General features: G+C 41.6%; 1 protein-coding gene across 1 annotated transcript; it reads left to right on the top strand.

Moving 5' to 3' along the window:
- The first annotated feature begins 8,761 nt into the window (after positions 1–8,761).
- On the top strand, positions 8,762–11,841 carry MAP10 (microtubule associated protein 10). The gene has a single exon (XM_032491813.1). It carries the CDS (start codon positions 8,853–8,855, stop codon positions 11,577–11,579), a length of 2,727 nt encoding a protein of 908 aa, XP_032347704.1. The 5' UTR covers positions 8,762–8,852; the 3' UTR covers positions 11,580–11,841.
- The last annotated feature ends 1,193 nt before the right edge of the window (positions 11,842–13,034 follow it).

Here is a 13,034-nt window from a genome sequence, read left to right as displayed (position 1 = left end):
TGATTTCTATAAAACACTCTTCCACAAAGGAGAACACTGCAGACTGGGAGGATTCAGAGCTTTCTTGCAGGAGTTTTAAGCTCAGGATATTTTCCAAACTTTGTGCTCTACACGAGCAAGTCATATAAAGGATTATATTCTTCATTTATAAATATATCAAATATATACAAATCCTATGTAGAGAAACAAGGCACCATGTTCCCTGAGAGAAATAACATTATCAGGGGGCCCATGGAGAACTGAGGGGCAGTAACTCCTGTGTGTAAGAAGGATACAATACAGAAAAGGAATTTGCAGAAGAGATTCAGTGACTTGGGAGAAAAAAAAAAAGAAAGATCCCTTCCAGCCAGGACCACCAGAAAAGAATTTTTAAAAGGACATGGTATTTGGTTAGACTTTAAAGACAGCTCAAGTCTAAGACCTGTGGAGAAGCAGAGAAAGAGTGTTCTAGGCAGAGGGAAAACAAACCATAACTCCGGCGCTGAGAATAGGCAACTCTGTGTATAAAAGAGGAACCATAAATGGTTCGATTTGGACAGTAGAAATAAAGGCGAGCAAGTTGGGATCTGGTCTTAGAGGTTCCTGTGTTGCTATTTAAAATTTGGAATTGTCACTGTGAACTTAACATTTTATGATGGCTGTGTGTATATATATATAAACACACCTACCTCAGACCCAAATTTCCCTTTTGAAGTTCCAGTTCAAGTCCTGATAAACACGTGCATATTTTAAGGAAAAATAAGCTTTTAAATGTAAATTGTGCCCCTGACCCTAAAATAGCTGGTGGAAAGTTAAAGCAGTAAATTAAGTGATAATATATACATACACAGGAAAGGTGGAGAGGGAGGTCCTTTTTGCAGTTACGCAGAATCCCCTCTCCACCTCTTGAAGCCACTGGCATTGAGCAATGAGGCAAGGTCAGAAGGAATTCCAAATATGCTAGGCTTTTCAGGTCTATAAACAGGAGGCGTGCTATTTATAGATAACCTACTTACAAATACCCCTTATTATAAGTGGTTACTTGGGACGTGGTCAGAACTTAACTTTGGGTAGTCCAGAAGCTCACAACTCCAGCAAGGAAGACAAGCTTCCCCTGAAATATTATTACACATCATGGTTAGTTTCTCCAGTACTAGACCTTTTTAGGTTCAGATATGGCTGCTCTGGGAAGAAACTTGTGAAACAAAATGCCCTAATATTTTTTATTAGGAAAGGTTCAAACACACAGAAAAGTAGAGAAAACAACACAGTGAACTCGCATATGTGTATCACGTCCATTTAGTAACCACCACGACTGACACATGTGCTTTACCTAGTCGTTTTTTAGAAAACTACTGGGACGTGATAAAGCGTTCCAGGCGTGGTCACGTCCTTTCTAACTACTTCAGTTGGTGTCACTCCTGACACATGGACACTTTCTTAAATAATCTTAGTGAGAGTCACACAATTAACGTGAACATTAATTCTTTTGTATCATCTAAAATGAGAGATGTTTATAATCAAATTGCCCTCGTTGGCTCAAACATGCCTTTTTAAACACCTCTACTGTGGTATGGCTCCTGTACAGTAAACTATACATATTTCAGATATATACTTTGATGAATTTTGATAAATGTATACACCAATGAAACCACCACCACAATCAAGGTAGCTAACATTTCCATCACTCCCCAAGAGATGCCATTTTTGAATTCCCAATTTATCCCTTCCCATCCCCTCTCCACCCTGGTAACCGTAAGTTTGTTTTCTATGTCTGTGAGTCTGTTTCTGCTTTGTAGATAAGTTTGTGTCCCTTTTTTTTTAGATTTCACATATAAGTGATATCATATGAAATTTTTCTTTCTCTCTCTGACTTACTTCACTTAGAATGATGATCTCCAGGTCCAACCATGTCGCTGCAAATGGCATTATTTCATCCTTCTTTATGGCCAAGTAGTATTCCATTGTGTGTTTGTGTGTGTGTGTGTGTGTGTGTATACACCACATCTTCTTTATCCAGTCATCTGTTGATGGAAAACATGCTGTTTTTTAGAGTTTGCTTAAGAATCCAAAGAAAACCCACACTTGACATTGGTGGTTAGGTCTCTCAGGACTCTTAATTTGGAGTAGTCTCATCCTGGTCCCTCCTATGCTTTTAATTTGGAGAAGCCCCCTCCTCTTTCTCCTTTTTCTGTGCCCTTGATTTGCTGTTCATCCTGGGTCAGTTTTCTCCTAGAACACGCCAGGCCCTGCATTTACCTCTTAGCTTCCGTGCAGTATTATTTAACTGTCCCTCTGTATCAAAATACATTTTTGAATCAGATATTGTTAGTTTTCTATCTGTTAATTAAAAACCTCCCTGAGCACAGATGAGTGAGAGAGGGGAATTTACTGGGCTGAACATAAGCATTTCTTTCCCCTCACATAGGCAGAACTGAATTTTAATGCCAGCTACACCACCAAGTTGTTGTATAAATTCATCTTTATATACATGTCTTAACTTCTCCAAGTTAGTTTGATTGTCAGTAATTCCATGGGGTGGCTAGGAGGATTAAAGAGGGAGCATTTGTAAAGGACTCCATCCAGTGGCAGGTCCACACAAGAGGCACTACAAAACTGGCACTTCACAGAGAGCTGTTTTAGTGCGCACCCAGCTCCACTTATGGCCCCCATCTCCTGAAGAACTGGTCTGCTTAATGAAGTTAGCAAGACTTGGTTTATTTTCCAGTGTTCGAAAGATAAGTATCTTACTAATTATGAAAACAAGCAGCTGGCTACCTTGTGGAGGAGTCTGAATTATGTGGGTAGTCATTTAAAATAAATCCAGTTTAAAACCCAATTCCATTAAAGGGAGCAGCTGTTTACAGTAGTCCTGACAAGGTGGCCTAGGTCAAAAGGCCTAACAGTGTTGACTGGCATGGGAAAGAAAGAATTCATGAGTCCAGTTGTATCTCTCAGCCCTCCGCCCAAACTGAAGGCAGAATGGTACCCGGGTCAAGGAACCCACAGCCAGTCTTTCCTGGACCATGATTATGGCTTTGGTGTCTTGGCAGGCAGGGTTCAATCTATCGAGGGGGTGTCCTGTAACCTGTAAGACTGGCTGCTGTGTTTGCTTCTCCTGGCTCGGGGCATGCTGACAGCAATGCTTCACTGCTAAGGGCTACCCGCTGCTTTCCCTTCACTTTACATGGAAAGTGTGAGAGGGAGCTATGACTGCATGAATCTTTCTGCTATTCTGTTGGCTTGATGATAACAGCATCCTACTTGTTACAAACGTCACGAACAGCCACACAGCTGTCCTCAGTGTGCCCGAAATTAGGGTGATGGTTCTCAAAGAAAAGTCTCTCCGCATCAGAATCATCTGGGACACTGGTTAAAAATGTGTTTCGAGGGCCCATCTTCAGACTTAGTAAATCAAACTGTCTGGAAGTGGAACCCAAGAGTCCGCAGATCAACTTGCATCCTACAGTCTGAGGAGGTGTGAGATGCTCTGGGAGGAAAGAGCTCAGAGCTGATGAACTTGTCCCAGACTTACACGGTTATGAAATGGAGAAGCTGATATTTTAATCCAGTTCTGCAGGACTTCAAGGCCTACGTCGATTCCCCTACGCTCATTTCTAATTGCCAATGACAGGCACCTAAGTCTCACTAAACCACTCCTATCGATCTTAGGTACCATTTAGCTTATTAATGAACCCGCTTTCAGTGCCTTAAGATGCTGCATGCTATGTCTTTCCCACTCCTTTGCGGAAAAGAGATTTATCAAGAGTCGGGTTCCGGCCACCCTTTCCCTGTATCACTAGTGGTTCCTTTGCCTACCCCTCAACCGCGACGCCTTCCCTTCCCTCCCACCAGCCAGGCTTCCTCCTTGTCCTTCTCCGTAAGTGAAGGAATTTCCAATATCAAGTTCTGGGAAGTTTAAAATAAAAATTGAAAAGTCCATGCAGAGCCTTGGGACCTGAAAATAAATTTACAGAATGTCTTTAGATTCCTTGCACTTAATTACAACAGCTCTCTCATGTCTATGATATGGGAAGTGGTAATCATGATTCTCATTATAACTCTGTCCCTGACTTCATGACAGCATAATGCAAAAGCTATGGATCCCTCTATTTGGAAGTTTAGAAACAGAAAGGGATGAAAGGACAGGAAAGGAAACAGGGAAGGGAGGGGAGGGGAGGGGAAGGACCAAAGACAAGAGATCCACATTCAAACGTTGCACACATTCCGAGGATTACAGTCATGCCATCTTTACCAATAATAGACTATAGTCAAGGCTAGTGTTATTATAGTTTCAACTGCTTACAGTGTTCAAGTTGCAGGAAGCCCCTCTGTAACCCAGTTAGGAGAGGGAGGGAGATGTGGCTGAGATTCCAGGAGCGTCTACTCGGGTCCTGAGGCATGGCATCTTTCTGTTTAGGCTTTTATCTTAGGCCTGAATGAATGACTGTGGCAGTCCGCTTCGAACTGAGATCTTGCTCCAGGAATGTAACATGCACCTAGAACCCTGAAGTGCAAGCCTTTAGAAGACGATGGAGGAGAACCCAAGGACCAGAGTTCTGCATCTGGAAACCCAGTCTGTCTCTCAAGCAATTCTCAGAACTGAGGTTCCCAGATTGGCCATGCCTGACACTCATTTGTAAAGGGTTTTGAACTTCGGTCAAGGGGAAGGGCTTTAACCTGGCCTTTTTTCATATTTCTGTTTTTTTTAAGGTTGCAGGTTGCATTTCCTATTTTCCTTTAGAATTATCTCTTGCATTAGCTTTTTAATGATTTTTTAAAATTAAATCTTCTACCTCATCATTAGCTTTTTTTTTTTAATTGGCTTTATTTTTTAGAGCAGTTTTAGGTTCAAGGAAAAAACTGAGCAGAAAGTGCAGAGAGTTCCCACACACCCCCCTGACCCCACACAAGCACATCCTCCCCTCTCCACTATTATCCGCGTCTCCCATCAGAGTGATGCGTTTGCCACAATTGCTGAACCTACACTGACACATCATTATCACCCAGGTCCATGGTTTACATCAGGGTTCACTCTGGGTGTTGTACATTCTACAATTTGGGCAAATGCATAACGGCATGTATCCTTCACTATAGTGTCACACAGAGTATTTCACTGCCCTGAAAATCCTCTGTGGGTCATCATTTCACTCCTCCCTCTCCCCTAGACTCCTTAGCAGCCACTGATTTTCTTTTTACCATTTCTATAGCTTGCATTTTCCAGATGTCATATAGTTGGTATCATTCGCTATGTAGCCTTTTCTGATTGGCTTCTTTCACTTAGTAATATGTATTTAAGGTTCCTCCATGTCTTCTCATGATCTAGTGGCTCATTCCTTTTTAATACTGAGTAACGTTCCATTGTCTGGATGTACCGCTATTTGTTCATCCATTAATATGCTGAAGGACATCTTGATTGATTGGTTGCCATTTTGGCAATTATAAATAAATCTGCTTTAAGTATCTGTGTATAGGCTTTTGTGTGAATGCAAGTTTTCAATTCCTTTGGGTAAAGGAGCATGAGAGCTTGATCTTTTGGTAAGAGTATGTTTAGATTTTTAAGGTATTGACAAACTGTCTTTCAAAGTGGCTGTACCATTTTACACTCCCACCAGCAATGCATAAGGGTTCCTTTTGCTCTAAATCCTCACTAACATTTGTTGCTGTCGGTGTGCTGGATTTTGACCAGATGTGCAGTGGCATCCAAATACTGTCTCATCACTATACTTCTTTAGGTCTTAAATGAGAAAATTAGGTTACTGTCTCCATCTTGATGTCTCCTACACCTGTATTTCTGGCCCAGATCTCTCATCTAAGTTTCAGATTCACACATCTGACTTAGACCTTTCTACCTGAATGTACGTCACATTCTTCAAACTCAACACACCAGAATGAAACTCAGAGTTCTCCCTTCTGGCCTCCCTCACCTCCCTGATGAACAACAATTCCAAAAACCCTGCTTCTTTTTATTTAGCCCATCTACCTAACTGCCTAGAGTGGGAACCTGGGCTTCATCTTCCATTCTTTCACTCCTCACCAGTCCAATCAATCAACCAGTCCTATGAGTCTCCTAAATATTTCTCAATTCCATTCATTCCTCTCCACGCTTACTGCCAATATCCTAATTCAGGCCACCCCACAAAAGCCTCCCGCTGCCCTCACAGTACAATTCAAACTCGTTAACACCGCATGGACGATTTCTATCTCAAAGTGTTAATGTGCATCAACTCATAGGCCTGGCCCTGCCTTTACTTGTGCCAAAAACAACTGGCTCCTGCGTGAAAGGTAGAATACAGAGCATAGCAACTTTTACAGATGGAAAGAAGAGGCTTATTTCAGATAAACTATCTTTTTTTTTGTTTTTTTGTATTGTAATGTTTTATTTCTTAAGTTCTAATACATCATTCATCAATATTACTAACTGGTTTAATAACATATTTTGAGAAAATGGAAAATTGACATGTTAAATGTATAATTTTCACTTATATTTTCTCTTTGTCTTTTTTTCCCCACTTTTTTTTTCTTTTAGTTGAAGTGTAGTCAGTTTACAACGTTGCCTCAAGTTCTGGTGTACAGCATCACGTTTCAGTCACACACAGATACATATATACATAAATTCCCCTTCATATCCTTTTTCATTATAGGTTACAATAAGATACTGAATATAGTTCCCTGTGCTATACAGTAGAAATCTGCTGTTTATCTATTTTATACATAGCAGTTAGTATCTACAAATCTTGAACTCCTAATTTATCCCTTCCTACCTCCTCCCCACTCCCCGGCCCACAACCATAGTTTGTTTTCTATGTCTGTGAGTCAGTTTCTGTTATGTAAATAAGTTCATTTTTAGTTATCACAGCTAAAGTTTCACTTGTTACATTTAACATTACTTACTTTCAATGATAAAATATTATGCATATAATTGTAACACTGGGGATGTAGAGCGTCTGGGCAGAGAATTTATTATCCCTGTAGAAACTTTACACATTATAGAAGGCATGTCTTAATGGAAGAGACACATTGATTTTCCTGTCCGTATACAACAGATGTGCAAGTGCTAACATTCCACATTATTTTTTAAAATTTTATTTATTTATTTATTTAGATTTTGGCTTTTGTTTTGTTTGTTTTGGGGGGGGGGATTAAGTTTCTTTCTTTCTTCATTTTTAAGCTGAGGTACTGGGGATTGAATCCAGGACCTCCTGCATGCTAAGCATGCACTCCACTACTGAGCTGTACCCTACCCCTTACATTATTAACCTTCCTCAAAAGACTTACTGCAGGATGTTTTCTACAAGGAATTTTATCTACTGTGTTTCTCTGGCACATGTGGACTCAATACCTCATTGCTTTTCACTGTGAACATGTCATTTTTTATTGCTCTATGTCATCCATCTATTAAGCATGCCACTTGATATATGCTTCCTCTGCAAGTAGGTAGAAATCTCAAGGCCATGAGCAGTATCACCTATTTTTTTTTAATGTTTTTAAAATTTTTTTGGGGGGGGGGAGGAATTAGGTTTATTTATTGACTATTTTTTTTAGAGGTCCTAGGGATTGAACCCAGGAACTGTGCATGCTAGGCATGCGCTCTACCACTTGAGCTACACTCTCCCACCTCGCCTATTTTTTTACTACAATGAAACCTCCCTCACAACTTCACACTAAAGCACCAAGTCCCTCCAATCCAGAATTCTTGAGCTTTACAACGTTCTTTTGAGCTTCAAAGCCATATAATTTAACTACAAATTATAAAGCTGCCTAAAGGTGAACATATTCACATGTCTGATAGGCATCTCAAAGTCTATATATCCCCAAAACACAAAGTAACTTTTAAAAGTCAAACCTGTGTCTCCTCAATTGTTTTCTCCCTCCGTAGCAGAAAATTTTCACCCATAACTGCTCTTTCACGATCACCAAATTCTAAATCCTGCGATCACAAAAGACTCTTGTATCTGTCACTCCTTCTTCCACTGGCCCTGATCACAGCCAGGCCACAATTCTCTCACTTAGACCACAGCAACAGTCTCCCAAAAGGATTGCTCTGAATTGGTAGAATCTACCCTTTGTATTTGTCCTGCTAGTTTCCAAACATTGACAGAATCACACTTATGGACTCAAAATAACTTATACAAAATAAAGTCCAAACTCCTTGCTATGGCCATTCCGGGCTTCTCCACGTATTATCCTTAGCTTCATCCTAGCTGGCTGGCTTATCGAGAAGTGTGTCTCCTTGAAACTCCTGGAGTAGGACTGCAGGGCCTCCCCCACCCCCGTGTTTACGTAGATACTAGTAAACACGTACTAGTTTTGTTGAATTGGAGTCATTAACGTTACTCTCACATGTGGTGACTGCTCAGCTGGAAATGCAGCCGCACTGGCTGTGTGTGTCTCAGTACCACAATTTACTCGGACGCTCCAACTGCTTCCGAGCAGCGTTATCATCTTTGGGGCAGCCCAGCAGCAGGGAAGGCTGACTGTGGGCAGTTACCCGCTTTCTTTAGCCTGGGGTTTGGAAAGGGAGTCCTGGTTTACTTTCAATATTCCTCTCATAGATCTGACCTGACTCCAAAATTGCATGGGACCTGCAGAGATAAAACGTGACAAAACCCATAATATGAACTTTTTTTTTTTTTGGCATTCATAGCCTCGGTCTTATCATAAGCACTGTGTTAATTTAAGTCAGGAAAGCAAAAAACCAAAAACAAAAACGCACTGAACAGCCAAAATTCACAGAGCAGCCACAGCCCGGCGCCTCCTCAAGTCTCGCGAGAGAGGAGGAAAGGCTCCGGCGTCTCCCTGTTTCTCGCGAGAACCGAGGGCTCCGGCTTCCCGTTCGCCGAGACCCGGGCAGGTCGCTGGCGGCGGCAGCAATGGCGGCCCCCTTGTCCGAGCGGCTGTTCTCGCTGGAGCTGCTTGTGGACTGGGTACGCCTTGAAGCCGGGCTGCTGCCGCCGCCCGCGGTCGCGGTGGAAGAGCAGGAGCAGGCGGAGGAGGAGGAGGAGGAGGCATCGCCGCCGCGGCCCTCGCGTGGCCTGTGCCCCGCCGTGGCCTTCCGCCTGCTGGACTTCCCCACGCTGCTGGTTTACCCTCCCGGCGGCCCCGCCGCCCCCGCCCCGGAACCTCGGCCCGGCCTGGTCAGCTTCGGTCGCGGCAAGTCCTGTCTGTTCCGCCTGCACGGCGCCACCTTGCACCGCCTGCTGCTTCGGACGCCGCTTTACGCCTTGCTGCTGCAGCTGCCCCCCGGGCGCCCGACTGCCGCCCCGCAGCTCCTAGGAGCCTGCAGCATCTCGCTGGCAGCCGCGGTGCACAAGGTCCTGGGGCCCGCCGCCTCCGGCTGCTCCCAGGGTCATCGAGGGAGTTTCCCTCTGCATGACCGGGAGGGGAAGCGGACTGGGGACATTGCCTTGGGCTACCGCCTGACCGATCTGGGAAGCAGCCTGCTGGGCCATCTGGAGCGGCCAGTCACTTCCACAGGAGGTGGAGTGGCGGGTGCAGAGGTGCAGAAAGCAGTAGAGGTCAGTTCCCAAACCTTGCCGGGGAGACAGCAGCTACAGCTGCCAAACTCAGAGCCAAGCCCAAGAGATGCTGATAAGCCTCTGGTGGATGTAAAAATCTCAGGGGCACAGAAGGATTTGAAGGAAAAAGTTTTCCACAGCAAGACCAACTCTGATAACACGGGTTCCGTGGAGAATGGCAAAACTAGCTATGTTATTTGTTCAAGCGGTAGCAGCAAGAAAAGTGTTAGCCCCCCAAATCAGGAAGTCACAGAGTTGGATGTTGAAACCAACATAATTTGCCCTCCTCCTCTGTATTACACGCATCTGACCCACAAAAAGGCACCTCCTAAACAGGGTAAAATCACCATTGAGCCCCAACTGAATGCAGCTGAGGAACTGGATGATACTTTTCTGGCAGGAAAACTTGTAAATCCCCCAGCACGTACTAACCCTCTAGAACATACAAATTCTGCAGCACATGAGAGGCCTCCAGTGCTTATAAATCCTTCACACGTTCAGGATATAGGAGCAAGTAATCAAACTACAGATCATTCTCAAACTGAACAAAATAGAATTAATACTATAAGGCAGCTGCCTTTATTAAATGCTTTGTTGGTTGAATTGTCCCTGTTATACAACCAACCCGTGGCAAGCCCTACTCATATACATCCTCACTTAGCCTGGTTATATAGAACTGAAGATAAGAAGTCACCAGAATCTTCTGCTAAATCCACATGTAAATCTGAATCTAAGGATAAGCTTTCTGTGGGGGAAAATGAAAAGTCAGGGAGTCTTCTGTATAAAAAGAACGAAAGTGAAAATCTTAAGAAAGCTAAGTGTTTTGAAAAGAAAGGTGGTACCCCCCAAAAAAGAGTTCCAAGGGGGAAGCTACTTTATGGCTTAACAAATACACTAAGATTGCGTTTAAAGCAAACAAATCCTGATATGTTGGTAGTACATGAAAAGAGAGAACAGTATAGAAAAATGCAAGCACAGATATTAGGTGCAAAACTCAGAATTTCATCATCCAAAGTTAAGGTAGTAAATTTTGCAGAGCAACATCAGAAGCCACATCAACTGCCTAAAGATAAGTATTTAGAATCAGATGCATCTTTTGCTGAAAATAGTGGTACCTCAAAGCAAGTTAGTGTTGCTTTTGATGACCCCAGCATGACTAAAGAAACTCAGCTGAAACGTGCAACTGAAAAGACAGTTGATTGTGGTGAAAATGGAACCAGTAATGATTTATTGGAAGAAATTGTGAGTCCTGCAGACTCCATTGTCTCAGAAAGGTTTATCCATACAAATACGGTGGAAGGAAAAGTGGAAATGAAAGCCCCAAGTCTGTTTGTTTTCCAGCAGGATGCAGCTGTTGACCAAATCATAGTAGGTAAAGAAATAGATGACAGGCAGGGCAAAGTTACTGATAATGACATTCCTACTGCTGATAGGAGTGAAAATAGTCCAAGTAAAAGCAGTTGCTCCAAAAGCATCTCAGAACTAAAGTCTTCAGGTGACTTCACCAGCCCTTGCTATTCTGAAGACACCAGCAGAATTTTACAAGCTCATGACAGCAGACACAGTCAACACACGAGTCAGTCTAGTGAAACAAGACCGTCCATGAGGAAAAATGGCAGTGAGAAGAGTTCTATTCTTAGCCCACCTTTTTCAGCTGGATCACCAGTGCTCTCACACAAAAGATTCCATATTTCAAAGACTCAAGGTAGAAGTTTGGAGGAAGCATCTTATGTCTCTACCAGTGACTTCTCCTTATCCCATTGGACTGAGGAAAAAGAAAACCAGATAGACCAATATAGCATGCATAATTCTAAAGTTATAAAGAGGGATCAAGACATCTCTACTAAACTTAAGTCAAGAACTGATCGCAAGTCCTCAGAAAAAAGCCAGTCACCTCGAACATCTCAAGTGAGTTCTTATCTGCCTTCTAATTTGTCGGAATTAGAACTTAACGTCCTAGATAGCAGCCCTTCAGATCACTTTGAAGAAGACAATGATGACATTTATTCACTAAACATTTCCAAGCAATGCAAAGATATTTGCGAATTGGTAATAAATAAACTTCCAGGATATACAGTGTAAAAATATGTGCTTTTTAAATAACGTTTAATGTTTTATAACCTGTGTATGCTGTTAGTGAAAGTTTTTAATAGCTCTACATTATTTTCATTACATAAGTTTATGTGAATAATTCTTTTTCAGAATATGTGTTTGTCATTCCTTCGGTGTTTAAATAGTATTCTACCGTTAAATCTGACAAGATTGATCATGAAACCACTTTATAACCTAGGTAAGATTTAAGTTGTTTAATATTATGAGAATAAAAATATCTTCTTAAACTGTCTCTATTAAGTATCCCAAAGTATCAATCACCCTAGAGCTGACTTCATACACACCATTGTAAAAAGGCTAGTTAAGAAGGATCGCCTCAAGTTTTAATGGAGATAAATTGTTTAACAAATATAGAAGACTGACTTCTGTAAGACTTACCCTACAGAAAGGTGCAGAAGAATGTAGGACATAGCCCTCGCAGTTGTAAGAGCTTACTGTTTTATATAAATACTCTTTAGGGGAATCTTTCTGGACACATGCACATTCCATATCTCCAATAGGTGAAGTCTTTTTTATATGCTGTCATAGTTCTCTGTATGTTTTTCTAAATCACAATTTTGGTGTGTGTGTGATTGTTTGACTAATGTTTAGCTTATGATAGGCTTGAGTTCTGTGATGGAAGGAACCGTCTCTGTTTCGTGCACGGATATGGTCTTATATAGCACAGATTCTGGCATGTGGCTGGGGTGCAGTAAAAACATTTGTTGAACAAAGAAATGATGGCCATGCACTTAAAATATCTAATGGGAGGGATTAGAATTAAGCAGTAAAAACAACCAGAAGTCCTAAAAATGTCCTTTTGGAGACATGGTTATTTGATGGTAGTATTTTTGTTTCGCTGAATATCGGCATCCTTGAGGTCTTCTCTGAAGTATTCAGAGAAGGGACCTAAAAAAAATTGTCTTCTTGTATAGTTTCTCGTATGTAAATTCAATTTATTGTCATTTCAGCTTGTTCAATAGTTATTTTTAGGGTATGAAAGTTTGTATTTATGAAGTCTGGTGGTAATTTCTTACAGTGATTTTATACTTAGACCTCACTCTGTGTTCAAATATTTACAAATGTTTTCTTCTATGTATGTTACATTTTTAATTTTTACACTTTTTTTAATATAACTAGTAGTTTTCGATGTATGAGGTAAGACCCTAATTTTCCTTCCTTTAGAAGTAAGTAAATAGTTATGTAAGTGTTATCTTTTGAATGACCATAATAATAGAATTTAGATAGATGGTAAGAGGTGAGGATAGTATATTTTAAAGGAACAAAATGAATAAAAGATCGATGCTGAGACTAAGCATGATGTATTCGTGGGACTGTGAAACTCTTGTCTTGATTAGAATGGTAGAATCATACTACAGAGTGGTAGAAAGAAGATTTGTTGAGTAAGAAAAGTCCCAGATTACAGGGAGCTTCAAATGCCAAGCA

The sequence above is a fragment of the Camelus ferus genome, chromosome 11, assembly GCF_009834535.1.
Source record: "Camelus ferus isolate YT-003-E chromosome 11, BCGSAC_Cfer_1.0, whole genome shotgun sequence".
Taxonomy (NCBI): Eukaryota; Metazoa; Chordata; class Mammalia; order Artiodactyla; family Camelidae; genus Camelus; species Camelus ferus.
This window is presented reverse-complemented; position numbering and strand designations above follow the sequence as displayed.